Genomic DNA, 22,978 nt, shown 5'->3' on the forward strand with positions numbered 1-22,978 from the left:
CTAAGTAATGACTCAGAATATTCATATGAATAATTTAATGTAATGTTTATGCTAATTCATGTATATTTCTTAAGCCAAAACGCGAACTATTTACATTTTTATTTTCTTGTAGAAATCAAGTCGAACATTATAATGTGTAAATGACATATAAACCTAGAGCGTATAAAACCTAAAACGATTTCTATATTTGTAAATGCGATTTGTTCACAAAGTTTGTCAAATAATGGAAACTAATTAAATTTGAAAAAAATATTCAAAAGGTATACGTAATCAATGTGAATCAATTGGAGTGTTTATAATGAAAATTATCTATTATAAAATTAATTGCCTATAAAAAAATCCAACTAAAGAAGGGACTTTTACTGGGTCTCCATAAGCAGCTGGGTCTTGGCCTCCCCTATCACTGACTGTTGTTCCCCAATGTTATTTCCTGCCTCGAGCTCAGCTTCAGCATCGATCTCCTTGAGATCGTTGCTATCTAGCTCTGGACTCCCCATCCCTCCACCGTCATCCACATCCAAGGTCTTCGGTAATGGTCCCAATTGCTGCAGTATATCCACTGGCATTATCTCTGTGATTGTGGGCACTGATTTCACCGTAAACTTAGTGGGCAGGTCGGGTAATATTGGTAGCAACTCAGGCAACGGTGGCGGTGTAAAGAAGGGAGCTATCCTCGCCGGTGGCGGCGTTGAGGCAGCTGGTGCAGGCACTGATACTGCAAGCGGTGGCACAGCTACAGGAGGCACAGGAACAGGTACCGGAACTGGCGATGGATGGGCATAGCCCTGATAGCCATGACTACCGAGCACCGGAATGGGTTGCGCCACTGGTGACAGTGCCGCTCCAGCTGGCATTGGCGGTGGTCCACTCAGGTAATAGGGCATCCCATCGGGCATGGTCATGGGCATCTGTATCGGTGGCGGGGGATGTTTGCTAAAGAACTCCTTAAACATTGCCGCCTTGGTGGCAGGATCCACATGGGGTGGAATATTTGGCGGACGATGCCGCATGAAGCTCGGAGGGAATGGGGGCAATCGTCCCGTCTTTATCAGCATGGCAAAGTGCTTGGGATCGAATGGAGGGCGGATGTTGGGTCGCAGTATCCGTGAATGAGTTTTCACAATGGCTCCCTTGAAGGGATCAAAGTGGAAGAAGCGGAATTTGGGTTTCTTTTGGACCAACACGGGCTTCTCCAGATTGGCGGGTTTCGGTGCAAGAGGCGGAGGTGGTGGTGGTAATGCGAGCAGCTCATCGCGAATCTGTTGGAGTCTGGCGGCGGCACGAGAGCGACGTTCTTGATGTTGGCATAGAGCACGTTCCACCGCCATCGTTACAATCGCCCGATCCTCGCTGTCACTCTCATAGTTCGGCAGCACATTATCCACAAAGTTTACACGCTTTCGCTTGGGTTTGCTGTGCAGGAAAAAGGGAAAATATATTTATAAAGTTCCTTAATTTCCACTATTATTAAACTCACCTTTCATCCTCCATTGGTTCCTCCGCTGCCATTGGCATGTGGCTGACATCCTGCACCACCATATCCTCGCCTGTGGGTACAATCTCCAACACATTGCCCTTTTGCACAGCCACCGGTATAACAGGAGCCATCGGCAGTTCCCTGAGCACCGATGATCCCATAAGCTGAGGAGAGATGCTACTGTCCATTTCACCCGGATAATCACCATACATTTGCGCATAACCCTCCGTAAACTGGGCATAGGCCTGCTCCATATTGTATGCGGAATCCATGTACGCGGCATATGTATCGTATCCCGTTCCCGTGGGATCCTGATACTCCTGTTGCATCAGCGACATGTTGTAGTAGTAGGCAGCCGCTTCCATGTTTTGATTCTCTCCGAAATAGTCGGCAAAGCTTTGGCCTCCATCTCTGGGCGATCGGAATCGTGGCGATCTGGACCGAGAGCGGGTTCTCCTTCGGGTTGGTGAGCGGGAATGGGACCAACTTCGTCGCATGGGTGGTGAGGGTGGCTTAAATGGCAGTGGTGAGCGTGAGCGTCGATCCCTCTCCCGTTCTCGTTCTCTTTCTCGTGTCAGAGATCGTCGGAGGCGCGGATGAGGAGGTGAACGGGGCCCGCCAATTTTCATTGGTCCAGGAGAAAGGGATCCACGTCTTCGGCTACCCGCAGATGAAGGTGGACGTCTTCGACGATTTGGACTTCTGCTGCGCGTTCTACTTCGTGTCAGACTCCGACTGTGGCTCCTTCCCATTTTGGTTCCTGCTGCTGATCCTCCGCTGTTCCTCTTGCCAAATCTCGAACCTCTCCTGGGAGATGGAGGACGCCAGCGCTTTAGACTCGGTGAACGAGAGTTTGTCCTCAGACTTCGACGCTTGGATTTATTTCGGGAGATGGAACGGGAACGAGATCTGCGACGATTACCCGGCGGTGGCGGACTCCTCAAAACCCTGGGCTTCGTTCGGGATTCCACAATTGTGGGCTTCACAATGGCCACCTCCTTTGGCGGCTTTTGTGATGGCAAAGGCAGCGTTAGTGTTGGTTTATGTGTCTCTACCGACAATTTGTTTGGAGCTGGCTGCTGGTCCGTTTCATCCTTGTCGAAAATCGCAGATTTACTCGTCAGTTTTAGCCGCGAAATGGTCATCTTGATGGCCCCTCGATTGGCATCAAAGATACTATTTACAGGAGCAGGAGAGCCTTGTTCAACTTGTGGTTCCATTTGTGGAGCTTCCATTTGCTGCTGCTGCTGCTGCTGTTGGTGATCTTCACTGGAGTTGCTCTTGAGCTCCTGCTTTCGGTACTTGTCCATGATGGCATTGCGTTGCATGAGAAATAGGGATTCCATTTTGAGCAGCTCCTCGGAGATCTCATCGCCAGCATCGTAGTTCTCGCGCATCATTTGAATCCTGGCCAGATTATCTTCAAGACTTTTGAGTTTCCGCAAGTCTTTGCTGACATTATTCTTCTTTTGCTGATGTTCTTTGCCAGGCTGATCTTCTGAATTGGACTTGGAAGCGCCTGTTGCTGAAGGGGACTCATCACCCGAAGTGTTTTCATTGCCATCCTCTTCCTCCTCCGAACTGGAATCAGAGTCGCTGCTACTGCTGCTGGTTGATGAACCAGAATCGGAGCCCGAGGAACTGTCTTCGGCAGTGGAATTGCTCAAGGAACTGTTTTTCGAGGTATCTTCTCCCATCTCTGCGCTGCCCATGTCAATGCTGTTCATAAACTTATCGTACAACTCATGAATATTGCTCATCGGCAGGTTGGTCGCCTTGGACCGGGGTGGTGGTGTGCTATTAGCATTCCACAGGGCATTCGAATCGTCTTCGTATTCATCGTCGTCATCATTGAATTGGGCAGCAGGCGGCGGAAGTGGTGTGATGTTTATCGGAGCATTACGATTGGGAGCTGTAGCAGGAGCAGGAACAGTTGGTGTGGCAGGAGCAGCATTCTTTGGCATGCTTGATATTGAATCATCATTCTCCCAGTTATCGATATAGTCATCTGTATCTGGGCTTTCCTGCTCATTGGTCGCCGGCGGTGGGGCATTGGCTGCCACTGCTCCATTCCTCACCAACACCTCCCTATCCCGATCCCGATTCCGATCCGATGATATCCTTGGCGGTGTTGCATTGCGTTCAACCTTAATGCGGGTTACACCAAACGTTCTTTGCGGCGGTGGTGGTGTTAGATCCTTTTCAATCTTAATGCTGATATCGCCTCTCCGACTCGGCAATGATTCCTCATCTTTGTCCCAGTTTTCTTCGCTTTCGCTGGAGCAACGACTGCCGTTCCTTTGGTACGAGTAGGATTTCCTCCCGCTGCTTAATACTGATTCGCGGTTAAAGGGATTCACGTATCGTCGCTGCTCCACTTGTTTTTCCGCCTTAATCTCCTTGGGTGCCTCTTTCCGCTCCTTGTACTCGTTGGTGCGACGGAATAGCCGCTCCTTGGTGGCCAGCAGAGCCTCCAAGTGCAAATCATTATCATCATCCTCGAGCAGGGCTCCAATCCTGCTGTGAATCTCACTGGCCTTGAGCAGTGGCGTCAACTTGGCGGGTCTGGCAGGTATTGGAGCAATAGGTGTAGCCACTGGTGTCACCTTCAATGGTGGCGTGGTGCTTCTTTCGTTTATCACAGCTGTGGCAGCTGCAACGGCAGTGTTCTGTTGTCTTGGCGGTGAGTCTGCGAAAATATCGTAGACCTTGGTCTTGGGAGTGTCACTGGCTGGCGGAGTCTGAGCCCGCTGATGCGGTGGCGTCATTGGAGGTGTACCCTCCTTGCCTGCCCAAGCGGAACTAGCCTCACTCCTTCTGTGACTCGCATCTCCAAAAGAATCGTGAGGAGTGGGTGCTCTTCTGGACCGGCTTTCCTTCTCCCTTGAGTGATCCCTTGACTTATCATGCTTGGTATGCCTAGGCTTCTCCTTCAAATGTTCTTGGAATTTTTCCTTTGAGTACCTGTCCCTAGAACGCTCTCTCTCCTTGTCTCGGGAACGTTCGCGTCTTCGATCGGCAAACTTTTGTGAGAGCCTGTCCTTCGGGGGTTCTATAGTGCTTTCTTTTTTGTCCCTAAAATTATCTTTCTGCTCCTGTTGAACTCTGTCTGGGGATTTATCGTGGATTCTCTCCCTGGAATTTCTTCGGGATCGTTCGCGGGGATTTTCGTTGGACTTTTCGCTGCGATGTTCTCTAGATTGTTCATGCCGCTTTTCCTTGGATTTATCCATAATTTTATCCGACTTGTCAAGAGTTTCTGTGGATTTATCCCTTGGCTTCTCATTTCCTGTCTCTTTAGATATATCCCTGTGCCTCTCTTTGCGATCCAGGAATTTGTCAATAAGCTTTTCGTTAGATCTGCACCGATCCGTAGTCTCCATCCTAGTGCGATCTTTCTCCCTCGAACGTTCTCGAGTTGTTCCCCTCTTTTTAGTTCTCTCCTGGGATATTTTTCTCTCTTTCTCTCGAGTCTTCTCAGAAACGGGTTTCGCTCTTGTTTGATCACGCTCCCTGCTTTTCTCCCTTGTTTTCCCTCGATCTTGATCTCTTGGCCTGGATCGATCTCGCGTTCTTCCTTTGCTTGAATCTCTTTCCCACGACTTTCCTCTGGGTTTCTTATGTGGAGATGTTTCTCTTATCTTTCCTCTGTTAAACTCCTTCTCCTTTGATCTTTCTCTTGTCTTGCCTCTGTTTAAATCTCTGTCCTTTGATTTCTCCCTAGGTCGTTCAGGAGAACCTCTCTTTGAATCCCGTGGCTGGGATTTCTCCCTTGTCCTTCCTCTGTTTTCATCTCTCTCCTTTGATCTGTCCATGCTCTTATCCCTGGCTGATATATTCTGGTGCGATTCTTCCCTGGTCTTTTCCCTCAAAGGATCCGATTGTTCTGTAGCATTCTTCTCTTCGCTGGCGGGTTGATCTTTAGATTTGGCAGAAGTTGTACTCTCCGCTTTTTGTCTGCATTCCTTATGCTTGGCACTGGAGCACTCGGGAATCAGATTGAAGGTAAAGGACACAGCGGGTTGCGACGTTGTCCAGCTAAAATAAAAAACATGATATCTATCGATCTCTTATGTAACTATGCGACAGCACTCTTACCTTAGATCTGATTGGGGCCGCTTATGGCGTCCAGGATTGTTACCTTGACTTCCTGCTCCGCCTGGAGCTGTGCCCGGCCCCACCGTCGATTGTCCACCCATCATGGCCGATGATCCCATGCGGTTCTGTACTGGTGGGCGACCAAAGAAAGGCGGTCGCATGCCCCGCGGTCCTCCCCTGCCCATTCGGGGCATAAAGCCCATGCGCGGAAAGTCGAAACAGGATGGCGGAGGTCGCATATGGAATCTCAGGGGGCTCAGGCCAAGAAACGGTGTGGGCGGCGCTTGTGGCAAAGCTGCGGCAGCCGCCGCCTCCGCTTGCTTCTCTTTCCTCGCTTGCTGCACATCCTCCACGCTCTTGAAATCCTCCACCGAAGAGTCCGTGTCCGAGTAGAGCCCCTCACTGTCATCGGCCTCGTCCATGGGCGCTTCCTCCGCTCCATTCTCTTTTCGAGGCATCTCATACAGGGCTCGCACCTGCTCCTCGCAACCATCGGTGTCCTGGATGTGGTTGTGACTGTTTAGCGTCTTGCGCAGCGTTTTGCTCAGCGGCGTTTGCTTCTTGAAGGCAGGACTGGATGGAAGATGGTTGTGCGGCGGGGTCACCACCTCGCCCGGTTCCAGACTGTTGCTTGTGTCCCCGTCCTGCAGTGCCTCGGGTGGCGGCGGCTGCATCGCCGTGTCATCTACGTCCAGGTCAGATGATGCACCTCCGCCAGTTGCGGCTTCTGGTGCTGCTGCTCCTGAGTGCGACATCTTTGCATCCGGCGACCTCGAATCGGTTTTTCTCCCTCTCTTTCTCTCTCACTCTCTACTTCTGTGTGTGTGTCGCTTGTTCTTCTCCTCTCCCCCTTTTTTGTTTGGGAGCACACGCTTTCTTTCTCAATGGCGGCGCCGCGTTGATTTTCCACGCCTTTTCCTCGCTCCTAGTCGCCGGATCGATGGGCGGGAGCGAGCGGTCGTCGTCGTCGTCGTCTGTTGCACGATATAAATTATACAAACTGACGTGCATTTCGTTCTCCCCTCGCCCTCATTGTTATGTTTTTGCCGACGAGACTACCTTTTATAATTCTATCATGGTAAAATTGTAAAAGCTATCGATTGTCTGCATATCGATTAGAATTTACCTAAACTTTATATGCGATACTTTTGGTAGAGATGCTATCGATGTTTTTTTAAATGTCGCACTATTATTTAATTATTTTGAATGAACATTACTGTTATGTATAAATTATTATAATATTAATACTATTTTATTTTAAAATAAATGTACGATAGCAGCTTAATTTTCCTCTTCGAAAAATCTATACAATAATATCGTATAACAACATCTGATTGGGAAAAAATCGATACTAACTGTTATAACAAAGGTTTAAAACTTTGAATTAATGCTGAATAAATATGTTTCAACGCTCGTTAATAAGTGTTTTTAATCAGTTCTCTATGAAAAATCAAGACATGCGAAGAGAGAAGCCGAAATCATAAAAAAAGTGTTGGAATACCAAATATGAGAAAAGCGCATTTTTCCGTGCACAGTTCGGCAACGTTAGTATACTAAATTATAATATTAAGTGTGACCATTTCTGTGATATGTCAACGCAGAGGCGCGATTTTTATGAAATTTGAATTTTTAGCTGTTAGATCCATAGACCTCCATAGATAACGGCTGCCTGGATGAGAAGCATGGGACAATTCTGGCCATTATTCTGAACAATGGGGATCAGAAAGACGTCCACGGTGACCTTCTCGCCAGGGCTCATAACCCCGGTATTGGGGCGCACAAAAAACAAATGAGGCTTGTTGGTGTGTTAACCTTAAAAGCCACACTCAAGAACTTCCTGGGATTCTCAAAAACAACGTTCTTAATCACCAGGCGACTAAAAGGACCTTCGAAAACGATCGAGTTCTTCGGTTCCAGGAACAGAAGTAACAACACTTATCGTAACTCGATAATGGGTTAATTTTCTTAAAAACGGTGTGAAAAATAAGTTTAAGGAAACGAAAACCCCTTGAGAACTTACCAGAAAGAAAATGCAATCCTGGCAAGAGTGAAGTTGGCTGCGTTTGCATGAATGACATAAAGTATTAATTTGATATTAATCGCTCTAAACTTTCTGGGTCTGTCCACCTGGCTTTTTCAACCATTATCGGGACTCATTTCTGTTTTTTTTTTTTAACAATAACTAAACTCCAGAAGATAAGGTATGTTTTCTTGAGCTTGTGGGCCCAGTATTCGAAAACTTCCTACCAAAAAAGGTACTAGTTTTTTGAGTTTGCAAAACTTAATTAATTCTAGAAAACAAATATCGATAATGTATCCTTTACGGCCAGAGTCTGCAAACCCTTTAAAGGCGTTACAGCATTCGAAACTTTGTAACATTTTGAACTTAACAACGGCCTTTTTTACATGCTCGAGGGATTCCCCATAACTGTGCGAAATGCAATCAAACACCCAAATGCACTTTACTGCTGCACAAATGCACTTATTTCCGCTTCCTCACTCAAATGCGAAAAGCAAATAAATGACAAAATTACAATAGCAGTGATTGTTGCCCGCCAAACACAAATACGAAGAGATGCACAGAAATGTGTAATAAGCCAACATTTAAGTGAAGCGAAACGGGGGAATAACCATCGAGCCGAAGATATTATGACATTGCTTTACGGAAAAGCCAAGCAAAAGGCTTTCCTTCGGGGTTTTTCCAAAGACATCCCAAAAAGGAAGAGATTGCCTGAAGGTTTTGCTCTGAATGTTGAACTTTTCCAGTCACGTTTATGATTTCACTACTAACTTACACTGAGACAAGATAACAGAGAAAACCAATAGTAATTAAAAAATAAATAAATCATATGTTAAACACTAATAAAAAAAATTCAAATATTTGATGACAAAAACGGGATCCCTTTTTGACCTTAAATGTTCGATCTTTCAAGTTATAAATCAGATCACACCACGTTCAAGGTATTATTTTAGTAAATTTATTATGGCTAATAAATTTAAGCTTTTCCTAGGGGAATTTTTAATCTTACTATTATACAATTTATTACTTAGTCAAGGGACAAAAAAAAAATCACTTTTAACACGTTTAAAAATTGTTAAAAGGCGTGAATCATGTGATGGATGTATACAATGTATTGTAGAGGCTTGTTTTGCTTTTAATTTACGAATGTCACACTAGCAGTTAACCCAAAAACTGCTTATATATGTATATATATTTAGTCATTTTTAATTAACTTAATTGCTTACATTTCTTTTGCACAATTTGATTCAAGAAATTAAAACAGATAGTAATAAAAGGCTCAACAACGTTGGAGGTATATATCTTTGGGAGAAATTTAAACATATTATATAAGTACTTATTTGTATAACTTATATTAGTTTAATAATTAATTATAGATTATAGATAAATTGCATTGAAGTCTTTATACATAAATATGTACATAAAGCACGGTCTCTATAATTATCTTATTTATAATCTTCTTAATTTAATTTCAATCATAACTTGAACAGTTTGCCACAGGTCAATTCCTTATAAAACTTGAAATCCAATTTAATGGAAAATCTAGTATATCCCTTATTTTTTTTAATTATTAAATTTTCCTCTCGTTCCCGGGCAACTCTCAATGTTTTTCTTTTTCTTTTGTGAATTTGCATGTGCAACTTTCACCTGGCGCTGCCACGACAGCTGTCGACGTCAACGCCAGAGTTGCTGCTGCAGCTCAGCGGCAGAGGCGAAAGGTGCAAATTAATTTGTGGCGCCCCACAATAACCTTCCTCACTCCGTCTGGCCCCCCATCATCATTACGAGCGGCATAATCTACTGCATTTGAAACAATTTTTCCTTCATTTTCTCAGCTTTGTCGTCGGAGCAAAGCTCATCCAAAAAATAAAACCCATCCCCGAATGTAACGTGTTATCTCATTTTGAACATCTTCAACTGCTAAGTGGATGTGCAATGAAAATAAAAAAATAAAATATATACAAGGCGAAAAAAGCTGCCACCATTGTTTGAGAATTTCGAAAAAATCAACTTGGATGTCCCCGGTACAAATCTCATTATGTGTGTGTGTCTCCCTTTTGGCGGATCTTTAAGCCAGGGCTTTGACTTTGGGGGCTTTCTTGTGGCCAAGAGACTTCTCGAATCTGGCACTTGGGTGCGAAAGCCCTGGGCATTATTTTGTACTTTGGGTGTGCTTTGTCCTGAAGATGAGGAGGAGAACAAAAGTAAACAACCAAAGGTGAAGATAAAGATAAAGGTGAGATATACTCAAGAAAGATCCGGAAGAGTTATAACGCCACAAAGAAACAGTCACAAGACCTCCAAAGCAGGAGCGAATAATAAATATTAATCATGATGTAGTATGTTCTTAAATACAAAGTGAAGTTAATTTTCAAGTCATGTTATTAAGAAACTAATTGAAGAGACATTTTTAGATGTATCGATGATTAAGGATATATTATTAGATATTTGAATTGTAATGTACCAAGCTTTTAGTTGGTAAAACTAATTTGTGGTGGCTGTGATCGAATTATATTTTGGTTTCTGTAAAACTTTCTTGAACAAAGATTTAAAAGATATTTAATAGAAATACAGATGAGTTTCTTAAGAAAAAGGAAGCTTGATTGATAAAGGAAGGTTTAGCTTAAATGTAATGTAAATAATTGTTCTTATGTTTCCTATTAAAATAACTAATTTATCAATTAAAAAATGATATGATAATCATATTAATTTATTGTCCAGTACACACTCTATAATTTAATGACAGTCTATATAGTAAATAATAGTACTCTTTTCTTCATTAGATACTTAATAGTTTTATTTAATTTATCCAATTAATAAATCTTAAAATAATCTATTTTAACTTCACTCATGCAACTCCTGCCCATTCTTGCGTTCTTAAAACTTTCATAAATCACTTTCCTTTAGTATCTAACACCCACAAACCTGCTTCTTCCATTACCATAACTCTTTTCAATTAACATTTTTAAATGCCACATTAAGCCAAATATGCACATCAACAAATGTAGTTAAATGTAGTTAATTTTTTCCTTTTAGTTTTTGCAAACAAACACATATATATATTTTCATGATCTAGCTGGGCAATTAATACCACGGAGAAGCGTTAAAAACGCAACGCTCCATGGGCAACGAGGGCGGCTCAAAAAAAAAAAAAGCAAAAAAATATATATAAAATACAAAGTAAAGTTGGCTTTGACAAATGAGAGCGGTAAACGCTTCAGCCACCGGCAGTTCCGATCCAAAAAGCTTATAGCAATGACGAGTCATTGACATTCGCTGCGATCGCAGTCTGAACTAGAAAACTAACAAATCCGCATTCGAAAAATGTGATAATTGCAATGGAATACAATGTAAAATGAAAGAGAGATGTTGTAAATTAAAAGCACAGGCTAGGAAATACCCTTAAATATTTTTTAAACATATAAAAATTGGTTAAGTTTGTTTTAAAAGATCTATGGAATTTAATATACTGAAGATAGTTTATTGGTAAACTGTAAACTATAGAGTTGTTGCACTTTTCGTTAAACAAATGATCTGGGATAACACTAGACCCTCGATTTATTTGGAATATTTTTTAAAATAAATAACGAACCACAATAAAAATAAAATTATTCCCATAACACAATCCTGAAAGTTTCCAACAAAATAACCCTCTCAAACCCGCCTTAAATATGTTTATTTATTTAACAGAAATCCCCCATCTGTTATTTATTTACAAAATATTAGTAAGAAAGTAAACAGAATCCCTCGTAAAAGAGTATTAGAATCCACAACAATATCCGTTCATATTCGTGTTAATTTATCTATATACAAATCACTGCACAGAGCAGAGAGTTTACTCGAAACAGAAGCGTCGCTAATTGGCAAATTTAGGAGGAAAAAATGAGGGAAAAAGAGGAAAAAAGCACGGAAAGCAACCTAAATGAAGATCTCTGTCAATTTACGGACTGCTAGGCATACAAAAACCTTCTATTGTTCCTGGCTAAATTGGCTTAATTTATTCGGGCATGCTTTCATCACATGCTCAGGTGCTGAGAGGCAGGTAAACTCCAACCAACGACGGAGGTGTTAATCGCCGGTCGCCCAGAAAGATACTTTATTCTAAGAACGCAGTTTCCCCGCGGAGATATCTGTCTGCCTGTCTATATATTGTGTATATAAAAGTAGATGTTGGAAAAAAATATATACAAAAATCCCCTCGACAATCGTTGAAGCATTTGAAATCCAATTGTAATTACTGCTTCGTTCACTCTCCCGTGACCGACTCACGTCAAATGCGATAGAAAAATAATATTCGCTGCGGGTCTAGGAAGTTAGGAATCCACTAATCGAGTGGGGAAAAGTTTTTAAACAAATCAAGTGGAATATAAAATGTGTATAATTTTCTCGGAGAATCTGTTAGAAAAAAAAGCAACAAGTAATATAGGCTAATTAACAATGTATGGTTAATTAAACAAATCTATTCTTAGGTGGAGAAAATCTAATTTAAGATGGGTTCTAAGCCTCTGATGGAGTGAAAATGTGGAATATTCTAAGCTAAGTAAGTGAAAGGGGTTTATAAATTAACAGAGAATATATTTATAGAATAAGGTTTTGAAATACATTTGTTTTTAGAAGATAATTGTATAGATTGTAAATATTTCTTGAACATGGTTTAACTAATATAACTTTTTCAAATATAGTTTTAAATACTTCAAGTATTTATTTTTGTATTATAATATTTTAGTAATATATTGTTTACTTTTAAGCTCTTTAAAAAAAATAGTAAAATCTCCTGTAAAATCACATTAGGCCCACATCAAAGTCCATTAAAATCTATAGCTGGCTATATGTTTTTCATTTTCCTTTGCCTTTCATATGTTTGTAACTTTTTCGGTTTATTTTGGTTGTCTTGTTTACTATGTTTTTTATTTTTTTATTTACTTTTTGTTGTATCGTTATTAGCTAATTTTAGCCATGGCAAAATGGCGAACAGTGCGAACTGCGCTAACGACCGAAAACTTTCGTGGCCATCGCCGGCAGTTCGTTTTTTGTGGCTATTATTTATGAGCTTTTTGTGATTTGTTTTGATTTTTTTTATTATTATTATTTTAGCCATAGACAGAGAGAGACTGAAAAATCAACTTGTGTTCAGTTATTAGGCACTGGCGCATTGTATTTCTGAGATACTCGCATGTATCCAGCCGATACTTGCATTGAATTTGCTTTTCTCATTCATTTTTCTCGTTTTTCAGTTTTTTTTTTAGTTTTCAGTTTTCAGTTTGTGTGTTTTATGTGTGCTTCCCTCGGTATATCTCGGTGTATATATAGATATATCCCCACTTTACACAATTCCCAGGCCTAAGACGGTGCCACCTCGCCGCTTGGTACCTCCAATCCGGTACCCCGGAGAACCCGTTCATCCCGTCTCCGTCTCCGTCCCATCCACAATAAAGTCGCAGTAGTTCCAGGCGGAGACGGAGCCAAGTCTGAATCCAAAGCCGGGTGCCGGTGCCAATTTGCGAGTCAACCTGAGCGCATCTTTTAAGTTTATTTTTGCTCATTTAGCTGAGCTTCAGTAATGATGTTTATAGACGTCGAGCAAAACAAAAAACCCCGATCGTAAAACTTGAGAGCCCCTAGAGACCAGACCCTTCAGGGGAATTATACAGAGATCAGACTACCGTTCAGTGTATACCAATATTCTATTTGAATATTAGTTTTCATTTAATATTTAGAATCGGTTTATGAATATTTAACATATGATTAGGGAGGGATCTTATCAATAATATTAATAATAAATATATGGGCATTTCTAAACTTGGCCTTGACACCTTAATGTTATCAGCTTATATTTCTTTTTAATGTTTAATCTTAATGATTTTAATGAGTTTTAATGTCTTATCTGTTTCTATAAATATTGAATTTAATGTGTATTTTTACTTTAGTATTGAATTTAAAAAATAAAATAAATCATCGTAATGATTGTAGAAATGACATTAAAATAAAATTTTGAATGGATTTCTCAATATTTTGGTTTCATAGAAATAAGCCAAATATTCCAGTCACAATATTTCCAAGAATTGTGCAAATAAATCATATCTCTATATATTTCTCTGTCTCCCTTTACATTATGTCGCTCTTTTTTGCTATCTCAAACTCCCTCTCTCACTATCTCTCTCTTTCCATCTCTCTTCTCATTCAGTCTCTCTCTCTCTCTGTGTCTCTCATGAGGTATTACTTACTCCTATCTAACTCTGCCTATCTCTAGAGATAACTCTTTCCCTCTCGCTCTCGCTCTCCCTCTCTCTCTCACTTTCTCTACTCTTCTCTTTACTTGGGGACTATAAATACAGGCCCTGCCATCCCGCTGACCTCATTCTGTCCGTGGCCTCCCCAGTGTTAACATCTATTGTGATAGTGATTGACCATAATTAACACCTGACCAATGAATTACATTTGTATAACCAGGAAGAAGCTCACTTCAATGATAGCATGAAAAGCCGAATTAAATTCACCAAGTATTAGCCATGACAATTATATCATGAAGAAGAAATCTGACCCAGACTTTTGCACCAACTCATTATAATTCTAGTCGGAAGATTGACCCTATAAATTATATATGTTCTTGATCAGGATGAACAACTGGGTCGATCTAGTTATGTCGAGTTAAAGAAATATGTTTACCCATTTTTTATTATCAATTTTAAGATTCGAACCCATGATCACGTGGGTAACATCTTCTCTAACTTAGCTTCCTGTCTTGTTTTAAATAGATTCAGAATATTGAAATTATTATTGTAATATATAGCGCTTAAATATATGTATTTATATATTTATATAGAAAAGGTCAGCCACTTCATCCCATAGTCCCAGTCAATTGAATTTTAAATGAGTTTGTGTCTATCAAAACAACTTAGGGCAGGTCATCATTAACATCAAGAACCTGAAACTATATACATGTACGTATATAGATGGGTAAATCCAACTAATAAGAGATTTTAGATTTCTGTCGTATAGAATGCCCGTTATTTTTGATTTTCTAGAAAGTTATCAACTGCCTAAAGAGTTATCCACTTGAAACCCATCCGACTTACCTACTTATCATACCATATTTACCTACAGACCACATTTTCAATTGAATGATGCAATGAGAAGTGAATTTTGTTTGCTCATTGTGCCATGCAAATTAGGGGACCCACCAAAAAAAAAAATAAAGAGAGACAGTAATTAATAATGCGGTAGCAACAAAAGAAAAAGAAAATGTAAATAAAAACTGTGGGATTAGCTGTGGGATGATCGCAATTGGAGGGATGCTGCCACCACTTTCGAGTTGCATAAAAGCAAAAAACTCACAAAGAAAGTCACTCTTTTTTTTTGGTTTTAATTTAGTTCGTTATTAACTAATCACTTGAGTTTGACCAACTCGCAACTCTGTTTTTATTTTTTTTTTGTGGCCAGCCCCGTTCGTTGGCTTGTGACATTTTAATCATAAACCTTAGGAATTATGCAATTAACGAAGAGAGTCCAAAACAGATCTCCTCCAGGTTATTACGTAACGGTTGAGGCGGGGTTGGGTCACCAAAAAAAAATAAAAAAATAAAAAATAGATAATAGACGAGCATCTAGCATCATATAAAGCCAAAATGTAAAGAAAGAAGCAAATCAAAACAAAATCGATGAGAGAGAGGGAGGAAAACCGGTTACTTAATGGTCGGCAACATGGCGTATGAGCAATGTCCGTATAATATCTTATACAAATCAGCTAAATCATTATCAATCAAGATCAAGACTTGTAATTGTAAGAAAACTGGTTACTGTCAAGTGCTTAATTGAACCAAATGCATATTTTTGATTAAATTTATCAATTACTTTTTACTTTATTAAAACGCTTTATAGATAGTTTTAAGGCTATATTAAACATCTTTAAAACATCTCTTTCTTTGAACCTTTTTATTCACACATTTTAAAAGCTATTCCAAGAATTGATTCATTTAAAAAATGATGGTTAATCTAAGCAAAACAGCAGGCGTTGCAGCTGTTCCAGCAATCAAGATGAACGTTAACTATATAGCATAAAATGTTAATAGTATATAGTCTAGTATCTGCAACTGTGTGCAAGTGCAGTCACAATGAAAAAAATTCAGCACAAAAAAAAAGAAATATATATAGAAAAAAAAATATGAAAAGCATACAAAAACTTAATGTTTTTTGTTTCTGTTGGTTTTTTTTTCGTAAGCAACTTGGAGTGGTGGTGCAACAACAACTACCGCCAACGAGTTGCAGTCGGAGAGGTATACAAGTTATACGGGGTTTTGCTTTTGCCTGTTTTAATTTATGTGTGCGAACGAGGTGGTGTGCGAGTGTGGAGTACCTTTAATTTTTTTAGTGTGTCGCGGGAGCTTTTTTTTCTTTCTTGTATCCCACATATATGTATGTATGTATATATACCCTACCACCAGTTGTGGGGCATATCGCTGGGGCGAAACTTTTACATAATTTCCCTGCCTGTTCCTGCCTTCAAAATCACATTAGCTGCATCTAATTGAGGGAATGTCTAGCGAATTGTGTCGGCAAAAAAAAGCAACAAACAAACCAATCACTCATTCGGATACAACAAAGGTTCTATAAATAGTTTGTGTACAGAAGCCATTAAATCATTTAATATAATTTTATTTATAAATCCAATTTAATTTGCGTTCGGCTAATTGCCAAGCGTCAACGCACAATCACGTGTGTGTAGCAGATTCGGTGAGTCTACAATGGCCGAAAGCTTTTTCAATACCTGAGCTCAGCCTCCATTAGTACAGTGGTTACTCGGTAAGAGAGATTTAAGTGTAATTTATATACAAACTTTTGGCATTATTTGTTTTTATATTTATAATTTAAGTCAATCACCTAGAAATTGTAGAAAGTTTAACAGAACAGAATAACTAGTTAATTTGTGTTCCTGATCTAGCAGTTAAATTTTTTTAATTACAAATTCCATTTAAAATATTATTTAGGACATATTAACGTTTTTCCCAAATCAGGATTCAGAATCTATATATACTATAGACCCCATCAGTACTAAAATAATGTTTTTCTAAAGGTAATGCTTCCGTCCCGCAAAATTTTGAAACTTTATCGATGGCTAGAATTTTGATCTTTCAAATCCCAGAATTCAGACTTGGAAATAGTCTATTTATAGTTGAATTAAAAAGAGTTTGGTGCATATAAATGATTCCTTTCAAGTTGAACACAAGCTAAATCTTAATTTTTTGTATAAAATATATATATTGTATTTGATTATAAGCATTAAGTTGCTAATTCTATTCCAGGTACTTTTAAAAAAATGTATCTTCTAGCCAGCAAAATTATATTAAGCTGAAATTTAAATATCTTTTTTTTTTTTAAATCTTCCTCATAAAAATCCTAATAGAAACCCTTTTGAAACAAGTTTTAGTTTTATATTTAGTGAATGATTACTGTAAGCTAACTTGTATGAATATAGCACAAATGTATTTGTAAGCCAGCCGACTTTAGTGTATTGTTGCTGTTGTTGTTTTTTTTTTATTTTTTTTTCTGTAGTTTAACTTTTGTTTTTCGTTCGTTTGTTGTTCGTACTTTTGCTTCGTGTTGATCGTGCAGCTGTCTGAGCCTCTTGTTGTTTTTGTTATTATTATTTGCTGTGTGTATATATGAGAGTGTTGGCTCTGCTGCAGTCGCTCTGCCTCTGCCTCAGTCACTGCCTCTGCCTCTGCCTCGGCTACCGCCTCTGCCAACGTAAGCAGAGGCTATGGAAAAAAGTTTTAAATCTGGTAGACAAATCTGAAACGAAACGCGTTTGTGGCTTCAGACGGCGAGTGGCAGTCGTGCAATAAAGTCGTAGTATTCAAAAGTTTCCGAAGGCCAACACCAAAAAATATTCCCCCTTCTGAAAAGTTGGTCAGGCAACTTTTTCGCTGAATAAAATATACGTAAAAAATTCCTTTTACTCTGTAACATAAATTTTGGGAAAAATCCTCTACGTAAGTGCAGCTCAAACTTAAATCGTTCGAACAAAAACTCAACTAAAGCAAGTGAAAAGTGTTGAAAAACTTAAATAAATACATAAAAAGAAAGTGTGCTATGCCGAAAATAAACAATTAACAATTACGAACTGTCTGAAATCAGTTATCCTTGCCGTATAATTCGTTGGAGTTTGATATCAGTTAACTGATTGTTATTCCCCAATATCTTGTAGTGCTATAGATGACCGAAAAGGATACCGTCTCGATGACTACCGTTCAACTGAAGCCCGATTATGCGGCTAGCGAGGTCTACAGTACCGCCAGCGAACCGCCACCGGTAAGTACAGTGAAGCCTCTGACTAGTAAGAGAAACCCCCACTCTTTGTGTGTGACAAAAGATGAAGCTAATTAAGGGTTTATTGTTATTTTTTAAGAGGCAATTAGTTGCGCCACTCTGGTTTGGAGGAAAAATAACTAAAACAGCTTTTCTCTTAAGTGGAAATATTTAGTATAGAAATTATTTAAAAGCCACAAGGAGTTAGGTATTTTTAAATGATTTTTTTTTTTCAAGAAAATATCAAAATCGAATAAATGAATTATATAGTGTTTCATAATCCTTAAATATTCTAAGAAAAGCTTAATGACATTCTTCGGTATTGAGAATTATTCATTCCGTTTTACGTGTACAACAACCAAGTCCTTGTAAATACTGTTTTAAAAAGCTATATCCCACAATATTAACAGACTCCTTAAAAAGAGCTGTATTTCATACTAAAATCCCACAATATTAGCATACTTTTTCAAGTATAAAATCCTATGTTTTCATACTAAATTCCTAAGATATTAGTCAACTTTTTTAAGGGAAAACCCCTATATTTTTATACTAAAATCCAGTTTTTTTTGAGCTATATAAAACCTATATTTTCATACTAAAATCCCACAATCTTATATGATTTTTCAAGTCTAAAATTCAATATTTTCATACTGAAAACAAACTATATTAGCAAACTCTTTTAAGCTATATACAACCTATATATTCTCACTTAAATCCCACAATATTATCCAACTTTTCCAAGTGTAAGACTTGCTTATTTATTTGTTTTGTTTAGCTGACCCGCTCAACGTTTGATGGGCCAGCAGTCAAGTGGGTTAGAAAACAAAAATGCCAGGGTCGCCCTGTGACTTATTGCATCCGCTTGCGTACCACGGAGCGTATGCGCAATGCTGACATTTTCTCTGCACGCAGCTGCAAAACGTGATCTGCATTTCCACGAAATACAACAAAAAATATCAGTCTGCATCGCATGCATAAGCAATTTACAATTTGCAATTTGCAAATCTTTCCTCCCAGTGCCATTAATGTGCAATTTCAAAAAGAAAAAAATTATTATTATTATTGTCTGCCCAGGGAATGGCATGCAACGTGAGCGGCTTTGACAATTTTGATGCCAGTAGTAGTCTGCGGGTTGACATTTCCCTTTGCATTACACACCCGTACTCAAGTGGTGTACTTGTGTATCTGCAAGATACAAGATACAGCAGCACACTCACAGCGGAGCAATTCTCGGCGAGGTGTGAATGGATCGGTGTATCCGATATGGTTGGACAAATAGAAAACCACCTCAATCCCCGAGCTTGGAGAGCTCTAATGCTCCAGTCACGACACCGCTAATAACGCAAGACGCAAAACCTAAACAAATACAGTACTTATATAGACTTTGACTTGTTCAACTTGTTTTTTTTTTCTTCCTCCCCACAACACTATATATAACGAAATTATTAGATCTCTGGGTGGGTCTCTGCCTCTGTCTCTGTGTGGGTTAAATAAAAATTTGCATAAAGTGCACTTTACATTTGTTTTCAGTCAGCATCCGCATCGGCCATTAAATGATTTGCGAGGGTTTCCCCCTAGTCAGTTTATATATATTTATTATGGTTTATTTTAGTTTATTATTTTGTGGGGTACAGTGAAAGCAAACAGTTATCTAACAGGTTTCAAGCTAAAATTAAGGTTTTGCATTGGTAAATCTAGTTTATAGTTCAACCTTTAATTTTTTATATTGCAATTAAAGTATAAACTTTTAATTGATGTCCATTAAATCTTCTTTGATTACAATTTTATGACAAAATAAATATGAATAATTTCCATTTAGATTTCCTCTAATTGCTTATAATTTGTTTTGCATTTATAAATGCATTAAAACGAGTCAATGACTTGTTTGTGATTTATGGAGCCCAACAAATGACCTTTCTAATAACTCAATGGAGTCAATCCATCAATCAATCTGTTGCTCAATCCATCAATAGCTTTGTCTTAGCCTTCACGGGGTGACCCTTGGCCAAAAGCTTTCCCTTTTTGTGCATTATTTACCTTTTAAGACGAATGTCGATCAAATCTCATTAACTTTTTTGTCTTTTTGCTTGATTTTGTGTACTTTTCCCCCATAAGTGTGTGTATATGACACTCGAAACAAAAACCACAAAAAACGTTTTTCTTTCGAAATCTGAATGCAAAAAAATTGAAAAAAACAAAACCAAACGAAAACCATGATTGACAATATGAAATTTTCTCTATTTCCCCCTTCCCGCACTCGCCACAACCCACAAAAACAACACTCAAAACCAACCACAGATGGGATTTTTTAACTTTAATCATCAGGTTTGTCGCTCAAGTCTTTTGTCTGCACAAAATCTCCACCAAATATAAAAAATTAAAACCTCATCAGTAGAGTAGAGTATAGAGTAGAGTGAATCCCATTCACTTCCACTTCACTTGCCGATGATGTTCGTAACTCACCTCACAATTCACTTTCGCAATTGCAGCCACGCACGTAAAGGTGTTAAAAAACAATAAAAAAAAAACTAAAAAAAAAACCTTAAAACACATTGCACATTTCGTTGCACATTCAAACATACATATCTGACAGATACAGCCCCAAAAAAAAGAGGCCTCACCTGACTGCACCCACACCCACACCCCTCCATAAGTCACAGACAAAAGCTAAAAAACAAAAACTAAAAAACGAAAAACGAAATAACCAAAAAGGCAAATACGAAAACTGAAAAAAAAACCAAGAGCAAGACTCTTCAGTTTTCACTTTGGGATTGCCATTTCCTCAATTTTGTGGTGCCTTTAGCTGGTTTCCTGTTATGCAATCAAAGGCCTCAATGCGGAATGATTTGTTTTTCATTCCCTCATTCATTCATATATACATATATATTAAGGTATATAGGTATATATAATAGGTATACCTCGTACTACGTATCTATAATTTTCAGTTTGTTGACATTTCTCTTCTGCGGCTTTTTGCAACAACTTGTAAATTTTTGCACCTTTAGCGGAAAGCTTAATATTAGTCACGGCATCAATCTGCCAGAAAAGTAAATATTTGCGATGATCTAAGACGAGGTTAAAACCATTAAGGTGTTTTTTTCTTAAACATTGAACAATTTGTTAAAACATTCGAATTTTCCAGAAATTTGTAGTAGATTTTGTAGATTTTTATTCATCTTCAAGTCTCCATATGTACCCAACTAAAAATCATATAGAAATTATTGTATTATAAACCTTAAGTCTCATCTTTTAGCTGACTCTGAAATAATTCATATAATTTTTCTAACTCACTAAGCTTTTCTGCACTCTGCACACTTTTATGGAAATTCTCTTTAAACAAAAACTTTAACCTTTTTGAAGGGGAAAACGTGCTGGGTCATATTAAAGTGTATTATTTTGTAGAGTAAGGTCGTTGCTTTTACCTGACCCCTAAAATTAAATTAAGCCAACACACAGAGAGGTTATAGACTAAACAGCACGTAGAAATACTCCACTTCACTCAACAATATATAATATATAACTACACCTCATGGCTAATGATTTTCTTGTTTTATCTTTTAGGCCTACAAGCGCCAGGCAAACTCGGTGAAAATTGCCAAAATCACCGCCTTTACCATCATTGTATCATCCTTTATTCTGGGAGCCTTTATCCTGGCCTCATCGTATCTGCAGGCCAAGGCCTCGTGCGATCAGGTTCAGGCTTTGGATTCAGTCCTGGAAAAGGAGCTAATGCTGGAGACTCTGCAGCAAGTGGGCAAGGTAAGTCAGGAATATATATATATATATATATCTATATACTATGCATCTTATGTACTGATACAATCAGTATAATCCGTTGGGCTTCAATGATCCGCAGCTATCGTGTTCGGACTCTGGGCCTTAAAATTATATAGTTGGGTAATAATGACTCGCATCGTTTGGCTGCACATGCCACAGGCTAAAGTCAGCTCCCGAAAAAAATAACTCGAATATTAAGCCAAATTAAATATAATTACCGGAAAATGTAGCTACAACCTCATGGTAGCCGAAAAAAAATAATCGACTTTCGTGTGGATTCGGTGTAATTTTCCCTGAACATTTTTTTGATGACTGCACGGGCTATAAGTTCCAAATGGAATCTGAGTCTTGTGACAGGCACGAAATGTGATAGGATATATTATATGATGGATATGGGAATTATATGAGAGATTATAGATATAGAAAAACCTTCTGATTTGCTAGGAGTTTGCTATACATTTGCTTAAGCAGCAAGTAGTAATTTCTATTATCTAAAACAGATTTAAATAGTATTTCAGTTAATAAATAAAAATCACATGTCTAACTAAAAAAGATAATTAAATTTCCTTTATGTAGTAATTGCCAGTAAATCATTGAAACAACTTAATGATTGTTACTCCCGTTGCCAAATGATTAACAACTCTCTATGAAATAAATAACTATATAAACATTTCCTGGTTACATTTGTTTATATAAAAATCCCTCAAATAACTGGTAAACGATCACACCTTGCCACATAACTGCCAATTCAATCAAAAGTGATTGAATAAGCACTGCAAATTTCACATATACGAAAATTCCACATACAAAAGAAATTACCTTTTTTCTCGATTGTTTGCTTCCTTGAGAAATTTCACGCATGTAACCGTAACCAAATGGCCATTATAAAATAAAACAAAGAAAAAGTAGTTACCACTCTTTATGGTTACAATGTAAAAACAATGGATATATGCATATAAAACGATGGATTGATGACGACAATGACGGGGCAAAGAGCAATAATTCAAATTTAATGACTTTTTGGGGGCAATCATTTGCATTTTGTGTCATCAATATTCAATTAGTCGATATAATGGAAAGTGCAAAACATCCTATCATAATCATATTCAATCCAATTCGTAATTAGTTTCAATGCTGTAAATGAGGTTATTCAACTCTATGGAACTTATGTAAACGAATCGGAGAGCGATCGAGCAAAGCCAAGCGAATGAACAAACGAGCTCAGCGAATGCAACTATAAATTCAATCAAGCGAAATTCCCATAATTTGACGCTTAAGTGGACACCAAAATGGTGGAGTTT

The 22,978-nt window shown here is 38.6% G+C and overlaps 2 protein-coding genes across 5 annotated transcripts in view; one reads left to right on the top strand and one right to left on the bottom strand.

The window, feature by feature from the left end:
- Window positions 1-22,978, top strand: part of Msr-110 (DUF3736 domain-containing protein Msr-110) — a 67,120-nt gene that overhangs the window by 37,891 nt on the left and 6,251 nt on the right. The window contains exons 1-4 of one of the 4 annotated variants that reach the window (XM_020942465.2): window positions 17,280-17,584; window positions 17,800-17,903; window positions 20,199-20,225; window positions 21,462-21,659. In XM_020942465.2, the coding sequence (XP_020798124.2) occupies window positions 17,808-17,903; window positions 20,199-20,225; window positions 21,462-21,659 (321 nt within the window). In that variant the 5' untranslated portion in view covers window positions 17,280-17,584; window positions 17,800-17,807. Of the gene's footprint in view, window positions 1-17,234; window positions 17,585-17,799; window positions 17,904-20,198; window positions 20,226-21,461; window positions 21,660-22,978 lie in introns of those variants that run through there. The other 3 variants (XM_086833917.1, XM_020942466.2, XM_086833918.1) reach the window with 3 other exon arrangements.
- On the bottom strand, window positions 21-6,692 carry l(3)psg2 (lethal (3) persistent salivary gland 2). Its single transcript, XM_020942369.2, has 3 exons — window positions 5,576-6,692; window positions 1,478-5,515; window positions 21-1,413 (listed from the first exon to the last, which is right to left on the bottom strand). The coding sequence occupies exons 1-3, from the start codon at window positions 6,328-6,330 to the stop codon at window positions 360-362; spliced, it is 5,847 nt and encodes a 1,948-aa protein (XP_020798028.2). The 5' UTR covers window positions 6,331-6,692; the 3' UTR covers window positions 21-359.

Source organism: Drosophila serrata, unplaced genomic scaffold (assembly GCF_035046125.1).
Source record: "Drosophila serrata isolate PLE 108 unplaced genomic scaffold, ASM3504612v1 contig_272, whole genome shotgun sequence".
In the NCBI taxonomy this organism is placed as follows: domain Eukaryota; kingdom Metazoa; phylum Arthropoda; class Insecta; order Diptera; family Drosophilidae; genus Drosophila; species Drosophila serrata.